Here is a 15,721-nt window from a genome sequence, read left to right as displayed (position 1 = left end):
TTTAATTTTTTAGCCCCCTATTGGATTCACCATTACGAATTTTTGAAATCATGCTCTAGGTTCCTAATCAGCAACCTCAAAAACATAAGAATCTGCTGTTACTTTTTATTTTTTCTGTGGGGTTCTCCGGTGGCACAAAAGCTGTAAAGCAAAATCTAATTTACGGTTAGTTTAGATGCCATATTTGAGACGCCTTGTTGAATTTTTTAAAGGCCACACTGTTTTTAACGCGGTGGGGCGTCAGTTACAGCGTTTATACGCACGTATTATTTGCAAATAACAATTTGCAAAATGGTAAACTTTTCCGTATAAACGCCGAGTTAATTTTTTATTTGCAAATAACTAAATCACGCAAATAAGTATTGATTAGTGGTACTATTTGCAAATAAGCGCAAGACGCCGCCAATTCTTAGGTTTATTTTCTTTTTCGATGGTCATCTTATTGCTTTTTTATAATCAAGACGTTGCCATTTTTAACTTTATTTTCTTTTTCGATGGTCATATTATTGCCCTTTTATAATCAGGCAATATTAAAAAGAATTTTTCACCATCGAATAAACAGTGAGTTAGGTATTTGCAAATTATTTTTATTTGCAAATAGCTTACGTATAAACGTAGTATATGTGATCACTTTAAGACCTTAATCATTGTAAACTGTACTATAAAGTTTTGTGTCGCAAAAAAACCTAAAATCCAAGATGGCGGAATGTTGCCACATGAAATTTAAGGGCAAGATAGTGGATTCTGATCTACGTGTCAAATACAAGTAAACTGCACCAAAAAATCGTTGTTACAAATTTTTTGTTTTCTTCGTACCAATTTGGTCTATGTAGTTATACTGGGCTAAGCAGCTCATTGCGTATTTGGATCGCAAAAGAATACTTTGAAATGAATCGAATTATTGATTAAAAATATATAACAATAGTTCTTTACGTATTTGGATGAAAAAATTCTTCAAATTAGTAAGTTGCCTATGCACCGTGCTAAGTACGCCTTGTAAATTATCGTTTGGCAACTGGCTGAGTCAGTGGGATCGTCGGTTCGAATCCTACTGAAAGAGGTCTGATGAGGAAATGTGGCGATTTCCGAAATAGCTATCACTTCTACCATTTTTTCAAATTATTGTTGCTTTTCCACAATAAATTTTCATTTAAAAAAACGGCCTCGAACTCAATATAATTTGTTTATTATTATAAGGCCAAAAAAAAATAACAAAAACAAATAACTTAAGGACGAGCACACCTAAAAGTTAAACATTCTAAAAATAGAATTATTAGCAAAAACCAACAATACCAACAACCACATGATCAAGTGAATTGCAGGGGAATAGCTGCGCTTGATTGTGTTGGCATAACAAAAATGAAAATAGTGGAAAAAAGCAAACGATAATTTACAAGGCGTACTTAGCACGGTGCATAGGCAACTGGCTGAGTCAGTGAGATCGTCGGTTAAAATCCTACTGAAAGAAGTCTGATGAGGAAATGTGGTGATTTCCGAAATAGCTATCACTTCTACCATTTTTTTCAAATTATTGTTGCTTTTCCCCAATAAATTTTCATTTAAAAAACGGCCTCGAGCTCAATATAAATTGTTGAATATTCTTTTCTTATAGTAAAAAAGTGATAGATAATAGATCGTTCATTTAAAATTTCAGTCATTATCGGAAATTCATTCAATGTTGAATTTATTATTTTTTAGGGTATTAAACAATTTTAAAATTAAGAGAAACTGAACCTATTTCTCTCAGTCTGTTAATTGACATCAAAAGAAATCAGTAAATATGTATGTATCTGTTCTGTAAATATTACCTAAATAATTCCATCTAAGATCAAAAATTTCCCTAAAACTACCAATTTTATTTAGCAACTGTTCTGTTTTTACCACCAAACAATGTTCACCACAACAGTTTCTTTTCGTTTCATTTTCGACACATGTATGTATGTATGTCCATATAGTATATTTTTTCGGATTTTCCTTTGTTTAAATATTTGTTTTTTAATAGTCTTATAACAAATTTTTGGTGTAAATATTTGTGTTTGTGTGGAATTAATTCAATTCGCCTTTCTCGTACAGCCAATTATTTTACCATTTCATTTCCCATTTTCTTATATATTTTTTTGTTTCTTGTACAGTTCGGTTTTTTAAAAGCCAAGCTAACACGAGTGTTTGACGCGGCACAAAGTATCCCCCTGCTATTATGTTTGCTTGCACCGTATTAATCTGTATTTGTTAGCCAAATGTATGCGTTCAATAACAATAATCTGGAGGCCACACCAATTTAGATTGGTGAGATGGATAAAGTCGCCTTTACCGGATCAGGCATATATTCCTTCATCAGGTCGCGTAATCGTAAAATTTCCTTCCCGGCGGCGGCCAAATCACCCTGGAGTGAAAGTTCACGCTCGCGCAGACGTTTTATGTCACGCTGACACGTCTAAACCGAAGATAGAAAGAAAAGTTACTGAGACATTTAGTATGTGTTAAATATTTTCAAACTTTATTCCGAGTTTTAACGTACCACATTCTGCCTGAGCAAGTCTAGTTTGTCGCATTTGAGTCTTGTAACTTCTTGCCGCAAATTCTCAATCATGACAATGGTTTCGTTCCTTGGCGGAGAGCCCATAACAACTTGGGAGCCATCTAGATACAGCGAACATGCTGCCTTATTCGACGACATCGCTTCCGCTGAGGACATTGATTCCAGTCCTGTGTCGCTATCGATGTAAACTGCGCCGCCTTCTATTTGGCCTATCATAGGGTCTAGATCCACGCTATTCAAGCTGGAGTCATCGCTGGTCTCCGACATTGTTACAGTCCCCGCAACCGCATTGACTGGTACAGCAGAGTGGTTTTCGTTCTGTGCATCGTTAGCTAAAACATATCCAACCGGATTTGAATTATTGTTATTATTTGCATTGTTGCTGTTCAGGGGCCCCCGGAAAGTTATATCAGGTGAAGAAGAGGTGGAATTGTTCGACGATTTTGATTTCGAGGTAGATTTTGAAGCAGTGAGACTGCATATCTGTAATGAGATAAAACACAAAGACAAGTTAGTAGTGTGTATACTAAATATGTATAGTTGCAAAATCATTGCTGCTATTAACAATACCTACATTCAAATTTTGTGTCTCCGTTAAGCTGTTATCCTTTTTCGAATTCGTCGATAAAGCGGACGAGTTCATCTTCGTCGAGACACTAAATAGTGCCATGTTGCCCGTATCAACACTCTGTGAACGCACACGCGAGATGAGCGCCTTCTTTACAGTGTCAAATAACCTTGATCCTGCTGTACTATTCTCTGACTTTGGTGTTTCCGGTGTTGGACTGATAGTCACTCCGTTCGTGAAATCCGTCCCTAGAAAGTCACGAGTTTTCTCTTTCAATTCCTCAACCAGGTTTTGCAAGAGCGAAGTGCGTGTGCGCAGCTCCAATTTCGCAAATTTCTCTGCCTTATAACAGGCGTTCTCCGCGTTGATAAGCTTAGTCAAAATGAACTCTTTAAAATCCTGGCCTTTACGAAAAATTGCTGGATTAGGAAGAGTTGGCCCAAATAACGGTACATCGCAGCGAGCTGTAACGCTGACCTTGTACCGCGTATTCGGTGTGTTTGGTTCGAGCGGTTGTACTACGATAAAAGCATGCAGGAAATGACTTGCTATCATATCGGGAGAAAATGGCGTATTCGACTCCTGGAATACGATCGCGACGATATCATTGCCAATGTGTCGTTTGCGTTGCAGCTGCTGAGGGTCCCCTTCGGTGTAAGGCAGCATTGTCGATACGTGAAACATGATCTCTCGTTCCTTAAAAACCTCGTAGATACCTGTATCGCCTGTATGTCCATTCTGTATATCCAGACCACCGCGATATCCTTTGTGGTCTTTCAATTTAATACGCTGGCCCAAGATATCTAGGAACTCCTCAAAAGCTGGTGATGAGTTGTTGTTGCTAAATAGTTCCTCTTCTGTGGTTTGTCCATATCTTTGGTAGAGCACTCCGAATTTAAAATTCGTTACGAGCACATGTTCATCATAGGCGCTAATCAAATGAGATGCCTTTGAACACAATATCGGCACATAATTTTCCACTGTGATTTGGTCGTTCAGAAATCGCACTATCTTTGCTGTTGTCGGATTTGGTCCCAAACATGACATTGGTATGAGTTCATGCATTGTACTAGTGCGCAAGCGTATGAGGATGCGTGCATGCTCTTGGTTTGCTACATTTTCGGTCTTTACGGATATCAAAATTGGCCCAAGCTGCTCGTCGTGACCCACAAGGTTTGCATGTTCGCGCGCCGCATAAAATCGTCGATAACACTTCGCCGTGTCGTCTGTCTCGAATTTTGCCATCCAGGTGGTTTCTGGCAACATTGGGTTTCCACGAGCATCAAATGAGCACTCATGATCCGTACCGTCTACCCAATAGCCACCGTTTAGTGGCAAAATAATCATAGGATAAGGGGCTGTCTTCGCAAGCGCTTCCTCCAGCAAGCATTGTGAGGAAGGTATCGACGACTGGGACGTCTGTGATAAGACCGATGATTGCGACTGATAATGCTGGCCATTTAACAGCAATTTATTTGCAACTCTCACTAAGTTTCCTGTACCTGTCGAGCCAATACAACTTATTTGTGGAGAAGCAGGTGTGGAATTCGAGGATGCAGTAGATATTGAATGTCGCAATGTAGAACGCGAAGCCGAGTGTTGCAAACCATTATGGTGGAAGAAATTTCCGGACTGGGGAGCGCTTTCGTGCGGTTGTGACATGCGTTTTTCATTCGAGTTCCGATGGTGAGTCTGGAAAAATGGCATTTACAATTTTATTAGAATCTATATCTATATATATAATACGCGAAGGCATTTATTGTGCAGCATAAAAGATCTGCATCGTTCGTTCGATTCTCAAAATGGGGTGTCAAATTAAAGCGCTTGGCCTGTAGATGTGTAATAAAGTTTTATTTTTTCGAAAAGGGTTGCCACCTGTTAAATAATTAAACTCAAGTTATTTACTAATCAAAGCCCTCAGATCCGCACCGTCCATTCGATTTTCAAAAGTGGGGTACCAAATTAAAGGGCTTAGGGTGTGGATGTTCAAGAAGGTTTTACTTTTTCGAAAAAAGTTGTCACCTGTTAAGAAATAAAACTCAAATTAATTAAAAAGTTAAATCAATATTAACTTAACTACATATAGGAGGGTTGCCCCATGTTAAAAAAATGTAATTCAATTTTAATTAAAGGAATTTAGTAAGTGAATAAAGTATCGCTATATGGATATCATACAAAAGAGGTTTAAGAAGGTAGTAGTTTGAAAATATTTCGAATAGGGTTGCCACCTATTTGAGAAGTCTAATTGAACTATTTTATACCCAAGTTATATGAAATATTAACGATGGATATCAAATGAAAGAGCTTCAAGAAATACTTAGTGTGACAATTTAGAACATTTTTGATGTGTTTGAGGGTTGCCCAGTTTAAAGGGCTAAACTATAATTATTTAATAAGTTAAAGGAATTACTTACCGATGGTTATCAATGAAAATGGGTTTAAATCCTTTATTTAAGAACAATGTTTAGGAGGGTTGCCAGGTGTTTAAAAAATGAATTTCCACTTAATTCATCAGTTACTTGAAATATTTATAACAATGTCAGACGAAAAATATTTAAGGAAATTGTAGTTCGAAAATAATTTGTAAGAGGGTTGCCGCCTGTTTTGAAAGTGGTATTTCGTTTAATTGTACATAAGTTACGTGAAATTTTAAAATATTGTTAAGAAATCTTTCATTTGAAATTTTGTTTTTCTTTGTTGAAAAAATTAAGCTCAAATTATTTAATAAGTTAAATGGATTGTCAAAAGATGGGTATCAATCGAAATGGGCTTGAAAATAGTTTATTTCTAAACTGTATTTACGAGAGTTGCCATGTGCTTAAAAAATTAAATTCAACTTGATTCATCGGTTAATTGAAATATGTATAACAATGCCAGGTGAAAGATTTTAGTTTGAAAATACCTTTAAAGAGGTTGCCACCTGTTTGAAAAGTCGAATTTGTTTAACTTATACGAAAGATACATAAATAAATTATCGAAATATTAGCGTAAAACGAAAGAGTTTTAAGAAAGTTATAGGCTGATATTATTTTTAATTAGAGTTGCTATCTATTTTTTTTTGCAGGTCGTCACATCTGCACCGTTATTTCGAATTTCCAAAATGAGAAGTCAAATTAAAGAACTGGGACTCTACATAGATGTGCACAGGTTTTATATTTTGAAGTTACAGGGAGATTTGAAATTTGATGAAATGAAAACCGACACCATGCGAGGCCTCTCTTCACTGAGAAATGGTTTAGATTAATCATTAGGAATATTTTTAGAGGTTTTTGAATAGGGTTTCACCTGTTTAAAAAATTTAATTAAATGCTGGCGTTTTGGCGCCATGCGGGTTCACTAGTAGTTTTATATTTTATTAAATACTAGCAAACGCCCGGCTTGCTTCGCGACGGCTGATAAGAGCTTTTGCCTCGACCAATACACAAATAGTGTTAAAAAGCAAAAAAGGGTTGTAAAGTTAAAGTTATTAGTTTAGGTCACTTTTTCTTGATATACCGATGACCCGTTAATGTGCCTAGGATGTATTTGGCGCTTAAACAATTTTGCGCTTCTTTGTGTGCATACTTAAAGGATGGGGCTTTTTTAAGTCATCTAAAAAGTTAGAGGGGCATTTAAATGTTTTGATTCCAGCGCTATCTATGTTTGGGGCAATTTTTGTTTTTTTTTGAGAAACATTTCTTATCATAAAGGTATTACCCGTTAATCCCTCGACTCCAGTGTCATCTGCCATTTTTCTTGTTTAATTTAAGGCCCCTTATGAGCAATGCTTTTAAATTTCTTGTTGCGATGAAGAAGCATAAATAATATTCGGACATCCGCTAGTGAGTATTCGACATACATAATTCTTGTATCTGTTTTTGGACAAAAAACTGTATATTTTTGCGAAAAAATCCGGTTTCGCAGTTTTTCCATTTAAAGTAAAAACATTTTTTACAGTACTTTCACGCCCCGAGACAAAATGATATGTCTAACAAAGGCCATAGAAATCGAAGAATAATAGTTTACTAATATGGGTATAGAACAAAGGCTCTTTAGAAGAAAGTATGCGTAATAAAGTTTCAAAACACGAATTTTTAAAATCATATATTAATTTTTTCGCTTTATTTATAAAACATTTTGATAATTTTAAACACATTAAATTTTTCTTTTTACTTATAAATCAATGAAACAAAGAATTTTCAAATTTTTCGTGGTTTTTTGAAAGATTCTTCTAGAACTTCGTCATCTGAAAAATTTATATCTTTGTGAATATTCATGGATGCTAGACCGTTGAGCCTTTCTTGACATGTTGTATTTCTCAAGTAGGTTTTAATTCTTTTCAGGCATGAAGAGCTTCGTTCAGGTGTGGCTATTGAAACGGGCAAAAGTGCCAATATACGTAAGATCTTAAAAACATTCCCAAAAGACGTTGTAGTAGCCATGATTCAATAATACAAGGTTCGATAAACTGACAGTTGTCTCTCTCGCACCGCTCCCTTAGCAGTGGCACCGTGTTGCTTCTTTGCAAATTTACTTGGAAACAGTGTAGCTTTGGTGTGAAATAAAAGTATAAGCTTTTGTGCAATATGTTTATTTGTTGATGCATATGAAGCATATTTAACTAATGAAAACATAAGCATTGGATGTTTACATCAATTTCATAGTAGTCTTATTTTAATTTTGAGTCATTTTGCATTTTTTATACAGCTAAATAGCATATAAATTACGTAATTCACGTAGGTAAATCAATATTACGTTCAATATTTCGTTTAAAATGCCAGATTTCCTGCAAATACATTAGAATTTACAAAAGGAATTTCACTACTAATTGCCTACTTTGCGTACTTTTCTACTACCATTTTCGCAACAAGGGATTGCGTTCTTGCCCTTTCTCTGTCTTTCGCAAATGCAACCTTTTGTAAGGGAGTGTCAAACCGCAGCTGTCAATAATTATCTAACCTTGTATTATTGAATCATGTGTAGTAGCCACTTGTAATGCTTCGAGAGCATTTCGAAAATGTTCGTGTGAAACTCGTTTTTTCCACATTTTTACCTCCAGAAGAAAGTTTTTTTTCGAGCAGTCGATTACTTTTTCATAGAAAGCAAACAATTCCTCAGTTTTTTTTTCGTTAAAATCGTACTTTGGAAACAAAACACTAAAATTATTTAAAACTGATTTATGGTTTAGGAACCGACTTTTCAAATAAGCAATATATGTATCAAGGAAGGGAATGTAAAAAGCAATGCGATAGTATGCCTCGGCGTCTCCGGTTTTCACATTAAAGCGATTCGGTGACAAATAAAAAGTTTTTGACAATTGGAAGAAATACAACTTCGAAAGTCTTTTTAAAACGACTTTTCATTTTGCTACGTTAGAGCCGTTGCCGAGAAACTTATGGATACATATACATATACACAAAAATTGCTCGTTTAAGGTAATTAGAATAAGGGGCACAATTTTCCGCAAACAAAAACAAAAGTTGTGGAACAAATATTGATAACGAAGCGATTTCTGCCTAAATCCGCAATAAAACCTGCGTTTTGCGAATTTTAGCCCTGCAATTGCCACGCCCATTTCTAGGGGTTTGTCGCCTTAAAGAAAAATCTTGCCATACAAATATTATATCTGGATAGGTATTTTATAGGAATCCGCAATAAAATTTTACTTTTTGCAAAAACCCGATGTTTAACACCTTACCAAATATATCTTAACACTAGCAGAACCAGCGAACTTCGTCCCGCCTAAAATAAATTTTTTTTATTGAAACATTTTGGTCCAACATTTTCACCAACATGATTTTTACTGACGCATTTATCTTATAATATTACGGTCGGGGCTCTACCCATGTACTGCTCGGTTTTCACAGCCGAATCAGCTGTATTACTAGAAGCTGTATATTTTGCCTCTAAACACGAAAGGAAATTCGTCATATGTACTGACAGTAAATCAACCATCGAAGCCCTTTTCAGCAGCTCCAACGATTCTCATATAATTTCTAAAATCCGTGAAGTTATTTTCCGACATAAAAAATCAATCAAAATCATGTGGCTACCAGGACATGTCGGAAAGGAAGGCAATGAGTATGCTGATAAAATAGCCAAGGCTGGCAATGATGAACCATTACACCTGTTTAATTATGTGTCCCCGAAGAACATCAAAAAACTTATACAAGAATTCACGACTTGTAATTTTTCTTCAACATGGCTCAGCTACCAACACCAGTACAGAAATTATAACTTTTATGGAAGTAAGCCTCAGTATTCGCCACACATAGCGTGCCATAAAATCAAAACCTTTGTTCGTCTGAGAATCGGCCACACCATATCCACTCATTCCCGTCTGCTAAGAGGTACTAATAAACCAGCATGCCCGTTTTGCGACTCAACAAAATCAACAATATATCACTTATTGGAAGAATGCGTGGGACTAATTCACATCAGAGCTTCCATATTCGGCAACAATAAACCATCGCATTACCTTCGAAAGACAGACGAAACTTACATAGACCTTATGTGGAAGTTTTTTTCAGCCAGTAAATTAACAATTTAGTCTAGAACTGTCTCCTCTTGCCTTTAAATGTAAATATCCCATAAAACATAAAAATAAGCATTTGAACCTTTTTAAATGTTAGTATTATTAGTTCACCATTTATCCAGTATAAGCTAAGCCGTAGGCCTTTTTTGGCAGTGCTTTAATGTATAAGTAGAATAATTATTTATAATTATTTTTCTTCTAAATAAATAAATAAATAAAAAAAATTACGGTTTGGTGGTTGTGTGGAAGGCATATTTCCATTGCCGTCTTAAATAATGTAGCAAAAGTGTATACACATACAAAGATACGTAATAGTTTCAGTGCGTTTGAAAGGCGCCACGCCCTCTTTTCAAATAGCCCAAATTTTCTCTAAGAGTATGGGATTGATTTCATATATCTCCATACCATGTTCGAGTATTCTACCTTGAACATATCCGGAGATATGCAGTGAAAATTTCCAATAGAACCAATTTTTATTCATGACTATGCGATTGATTTTGTATATTTTGTACATACCAAGTTCCAGTACTCTAACCTGAACACTTCCAGAGAAATGCTGTGTGAAAGCTTCGGTGTGTATTGGAGGTGCTACACCCTTTTTCCAATAGCCCCAATTTTTCTTCATGATCATGTGATTGATTTTATATATTTTGTACATACCAAGTTCCAGTGCTCTACCATGAACACTTTCAGAGCTATGCAGTGTGAAAAATTCGGTTTGTATGGGAGGTGGCACGCCCAGTTTTTCAATAGCCCCAATTCTTCTTCATGACTATGCGATTGATTTTATATGTATATCTTTCACATACCAAGTTCCAGTACTCTACCATGAACACTGCCAGAGATATGCAGTATGAAAAATTCGGTTTGTATAGGAGGTGTCACACCTCCTTTTCCGACAACCACAATTTTTCTCCTTGGGAATGCGATTGCTTTCATATATCTCTATACCATGTTCGAGTACCCTACCATGAACAGTTCCAGAAATATGCACTATGAAAAATTCGGTTTGTATGGGAGGTGCCACGCCACTTTTTCCAATAGCTCCAATTTTTTCTCCATGACTATGTGACTGTTTGCATATATCTCCGTACCAAGTTCCAGTACGCTACCGTGAACGCTTCCAGAGACACGCAGTATAAAAAATGCGGTTTGTAAGGGAGGTACCACGCGCCCTTTTGCAATAACCAAAATTCTTCTCCATGAGTATGCGACTGTTTTCATATACATATCTCCATACCATGTTCGAGTATTCTACCATAAACACTTCCAGAGATATGCAGTATGAAATATTGGGTTTTCATGGAATGTTCCACTCCCCCTTTTCCAATATCCACAATTTTTCTTTATGAGTATGCGACTGTTTTCATATATCTCCATACCAGGGTTGTTGCGAATATTCGCATTCGGATTCGCAACCGCGGAGTTTGCGCATTAATTTCAACATTCGCATTCGCATTCGCAATAGTCAATGCGGAGCTTTTGCGAATGCGAATGTTGTGCAAGTGCACCGATAAAACGTATATATGGCAAACAGAATGACAAATTGTAGCCAATATTTTTGCCTGTGTTCGTGGGAGTATTTGTGTAACAAAACTGGTCAAATGTCATATTTATCAACTTTGATAAAAATGTCTTTAAACATATTATTTCTTAAGCTATATAACCGAGCTATCAATGGGCAGCCATATAAGTTCCAACTTCTACTTAAATCTTAATCTTAACAAGTAAGAAAGTCTATGTTCGGGCGGAGCCGAACATTAAATACCCGGCGCAATTATTAAATATATGTTTTCCACCTTTCCGAAAGCTACCGCTACACGATAAGCCGGGGTGTATCAATTTTAAGTAAATTAGCGTCCTTAAATTTCGAAATATTGCAGTTTCAAGCATTTCTGAAATATACCGTTATATGAAAAGCGGTCGTAATTTTAGTCCGATTTCAATAATTTTCAATGCTTTGCTTTTATGTGGCAAGCACAATAACCAAACAAATTGCTAGAACGGTTAGCGAGATACATATATGTGATCATAAGTGGGCGGTGCCACGCCCATTTTCCAAAATTGTATCATAAGCGTATTTCTTGGTAAAAATTGTTGCAACCATCAATTTTGAATAAAGTAGCTTTAATATTTACTGATTTATCGAGGATTTCGTATATTTCTAAATTACCGTTATATGGGATGTGGGCGTGGTTATTGTCCGATTTTAAAAATTTGGTTTATTGTAGCAGGACCAACAACTGTGCCAAGTTTGGAAGAAATTGGTGCAGCGGTTACCAAGATATACACATGTAACCATAAGTAGGCGTGGCTACGCCCATTTGCCAAAATTTTTTAATATTCTTATTTTTCGTCTAAAACTCATTGTAAATATCAATTTTGAGTGAATTATCTTCAGTAGTTACTAAAATATCGCACTTTTCGTATTTCTGAAAATTACCGTTATATGGGAGGTAGGCGTGGTTATTGTCCGATTCCGCCCATTTTCAATACCATCCGTCCTATGCCCAAAAGAAGTCCACGTACCAAGTTTCGTTAAGATATCTAAATTTTTACTCGAGTTATCGTGTGCACAGACGGACGGACGGACGGACAGACAGTCACCGCTTAATCGATTTCTCTTTTCATTCTGATCATTTATGTATACATTTGTCTATATCTATCTCGATTCGTTTTGCCTGTTACAAACAACCGCTATGTGAACAAAGTTATAATGCCCTTGTGCACAAGTGCGCTCGGGTATAAAAAAACTAATAGACACAAATGAAGAAAGTGTGCACTGTAATTCTTAACCAAATTTTCATGATTTGCTTTTGATGTTACATATATTCGTTTCAATAATTTCAAATGGGACTCTTTGGGGAATTTGTTATTATCAAACATTTTAAGAACAATAATTTTGTTTACTTGTCGGGCAATATTTTTTTCATAGGGGTATACACTGGATCCTTGGCTAAACACTTCTGTGGTAAAACTATCCCTTCTTTGATATTTAAAGTCAAAGAGTAAGCTCCTTCAATAGGGATTTCCAGCAGAAATGATAAACGTCTGGCTATAAAGAGAATCGATGCTCAAATAATTAAAAAACTATAGGTCTGACCTTTAATAAGATACGAATTACGTAACTATCTGAGATTCAAATGCTTATAAAAAAGGGTGTTTTTTTTAAATAACTATATTCTGATCCGATCCGATTCAGCTGGCAGCCACGACTTTGAAAACAAAATTTTGTTCAAAATTTTCAGTCCTGGAAAATCATAATATATTTGTCATAGGTATATTTATTTAGCTCGCTATAAGCAGAAATTTATCAAACTAGTCGCAGAAGAAAGTATTTAAAATTAAGTACAGAAACTAAATCGAAAAACGTTGATGAAGTTACAGATTCCTCAAATTCGAAACAGCCAAAGTAATGAGAATGAAGAATTCTTCTTAAAAGCTTTAGAAAAACCTGACACATCTGGTTTGGCCTCACCATTATGCTAGATTCTAATTGTTTCTTAAAAATACTTGACATCCGCATTCGCATTCGCATCCGCGGGTGTTAGCTGTTAGATATTCGCATCCGCATTCGCATCCGCGGATGTCTAAAATTCCACATTCGCAACATCCCTTATCCATACCATGTTCGATTACTCTACCATAAACACTTCCAGAGGTATGCAATATGAAAAATTCGGTTAGCCACGCCCCCTGCACCTAGCGGTATGAAATATACTTTACAGCCGTTTAGGAGGAGTTCGACCACCGTGACACGAGACTTGTATATATTAGATACATTTTCAAAAAAAATTGATTCTCGCAAAATAAACCATCTCGTCACAAAGAAAAATATTTTAAATAGTTCTTGCAAAACCCCAATTTTTTTAACCACGTTTTTTATAGAGAATTAAACAAGGATTACGATGGTATAATTTTAAATCCCTAATTTACTGGTCTTCACTATGCAAATCAACTTCAAAAAGTTCAACTGTTAATAGCTATGTTAGCTTTAGGACGATCTTGACCACCTTGTAAATAGAAATGTTAAGCCCGTTTCTTAGCATTAAAATGACGTTAAGGTGAAGTATCTACGATCAGCAGAACCCGAGATATAACGATTTGAAGAACTACATGATTAATCAAAATCACGAAAAAGTGCAAACTTTGACAGATCATATCCCCGAAGAAAAAAAAGAAGAAAAAATTCTTCGAACACGTGTTAGCTTATTTCATGTATACAACCCACAAAAAATATTTGAAGCGAATCGGAGACATGACATAATTTTTTTTATGAAATCCGTCCGACTTAAAAAAGAATGGCTCATATCGAGGTGATAAAGTGGCCGGTAATCTAAAGGTTAGATGAGACGAGGGCCCTAAGTATTATATATTTAATTAAACTTTAATAAAAAATTAATAAACATTAAAGAAACGAAAGGAAAATAGTTAAAACTGGTCTAAATGTCGAGTCCCTATTTTTTTTATGGACACACATACATACTTATGTACATTTTTATAACGTATTTCCACGAACTCTGTCTGTTAAAAATTTTAGGCAGCACAAAAAGTATGAACGCAGTATTTTGGAATCCAAAAAAAGTATTAAGGCATTCACACACCTATGCGATTCTGTCGCAACGAATCCGCACCGTTTTTGATGCTGCAGACGTTACTGCTTCGAAAACGCAGTACGCACACATCTGTGCGATTTTATCGCAGCAAAAACTGTCAATTTATAGACAAACAAAAAGTATTTTTCAACAAAAATATAATTCTTAACTTTTCTACATCAAATATGTTTTGTTTTCTTACGTTCAATTTTGTTTTAATATTGTAAAATCCTTCTATTGACCTTTTTCGATCTCAAAACGCGGCAGTCAGCGATTTCGACACGGCCAAAAGAAGAACTGTGAATGTTCAAATAAATCGCTGCAGCAAAATCGTACAAGTGTGTGGTTCCTCATTAAAAACTATGGTCGGCATTGTTGTAATTTTTGTCGGAACAGATTCGCACCGACAGAATCGCCTAAGTGTGTGGATACCTTTATACTGCCTAAAAAAGTATAGATATGAGCAAGGCATATTCAACAAGGTAGAAGTGACAATTCAGTCGAGCTCTCTTATACCTGACTGTAATGTCAAAAAACGTAAACAAAGAAATTAACCCTTTGTTATGCATGTACCATATTTGATAAAATTCAATATCTATGAAATGAAAGTTTTTGTTTTTTTCGTGGAGCATTTGCTTATATGTATATGTTAGTGTACTCGTGGATCGTGCTTGTATATGGCAGACTTACTCAGTTTAGGTCTGTGCATCAACAGCTAACTTCGTCCCCACAGACACCTCAGGAACGGCCGACACTTCAGATGACTCAAACAGTGAGGAATTGTATGGTAGAGGTACTGCACCTGGGAACAAACGCGTCCGCTTGGAAATACTCCACTATGATGGGCAACAAATAAAGTCACTGGCACTAAAATGGTGTTCGCACACACGCGAAGAGCCTCCTAATGGAACACCGCAGCTATTTTCCCACCGTTGTCGCTTCACTTGACAATTAGGAGGTTTAAAATAACGCACAAGTTTGTTGTCCTGGCTCTTGCCACACAGAGCGCACCGCTCGTAATTCCTTTTGATTTTATTTTTGTATGTATGTATTTAAAATCAGTCGCACAGCTCAAAATTGAAAATTGAAATTAAAAAATTAAAATTTTGAATTGCATAGGGTTAAGAGTTGACATTACAGTCGCAGTTCAAATAAGAGAAATGTCGAAATCACTTCTACCTTGTTATGCCTTGGATATGAGCGTTAGACATACTTACATATAATGACTTGTCAAAGCAAAGTCTCAGAGAAAACTGAAAAGATTTTTGAAGTGAAACTTCTTATATTACGTTCAAATTGGCCCCATTTAACTTGTTAAATGAAAAAAGCTTTTTGTAAAAAACAATCGTCCACATTGAACATTTCGAGTTAACTTTGACGGTTGATTTCAAATAAATGGCGTTCAGGGTTAGAACTCCGGCAAGCTTAAATCGGAAAATCGTAGCAGAAAATAATGTTCCATATTAGTATTTTTATAGGTCGCTCGTTTACTGAAGAACGTCATA

At 35.8% G+C, this 15,721-nt stretch overlaps 1 protein-coding gene across 2 annotated transcripts in view; it reads right to left on the bottom strand.

Annotated features, from left to right (window-relative positions):
- Positions 1–1,835: 1,835 nt before the first annotated feature.
- LOC118750238 (rap1 GTPase-activating protein 1) overlaps positions 1,836–15,721 on the bottom strand; it is a 17,588-nt gene continuing 3,702 nt past the window's right edge. The window contains exons 1-4 of one of the 2 annotated variants that reach the window (XM_036484962.1): positions 14,907–15,240; positions 3,114–4,799; positions 2,519–3,022; positions 1,836–2,434 (exon numbers count right to left, since the gene is read on the bottom strand). In XM_036484962.1, the coding sequence (XP_036340855.1) occupies positions 2,279–2,434; positions 2,519–3,022; positions 3,114–4,769 (2,316 nt within the window). In that variant the 5' untranslated portion in view covers positions 4,770–4,799; positions 14,907–15,240 and the 3' untranslated portion in view covers positions 1,836–2,278. Of the gene's footprint in view, positions 2,435–2,518; positions 3,023–3,113; positions 4,800–14,906; positions 15,241–15,721 lie in introns of those variants that run through there. The other variant, XM_036484961.1, reaches the window with a different exon arrangement.

The sequence above is a fragment of the Rhagoletis pomonella genome, unplaced genomic scaffold (assembly GCF_013731165.1).
Source record: "Rhagoletis pomonella isolate Grant_MI unplaced genomic scaffold, Rhpom_1.0 Rhpom_scaffold_00176, whole genome shotgun sequence".
Lineage (NCBI taxonomy): Eukaryota > Metazoa > Arthropoda > Insecta > Diptera > Tephritidae > Rhagoletis > Rhagoletis pomonella.
This window is presented reverse-complemented; position numbering and strand designations above follow the sequence as displayed.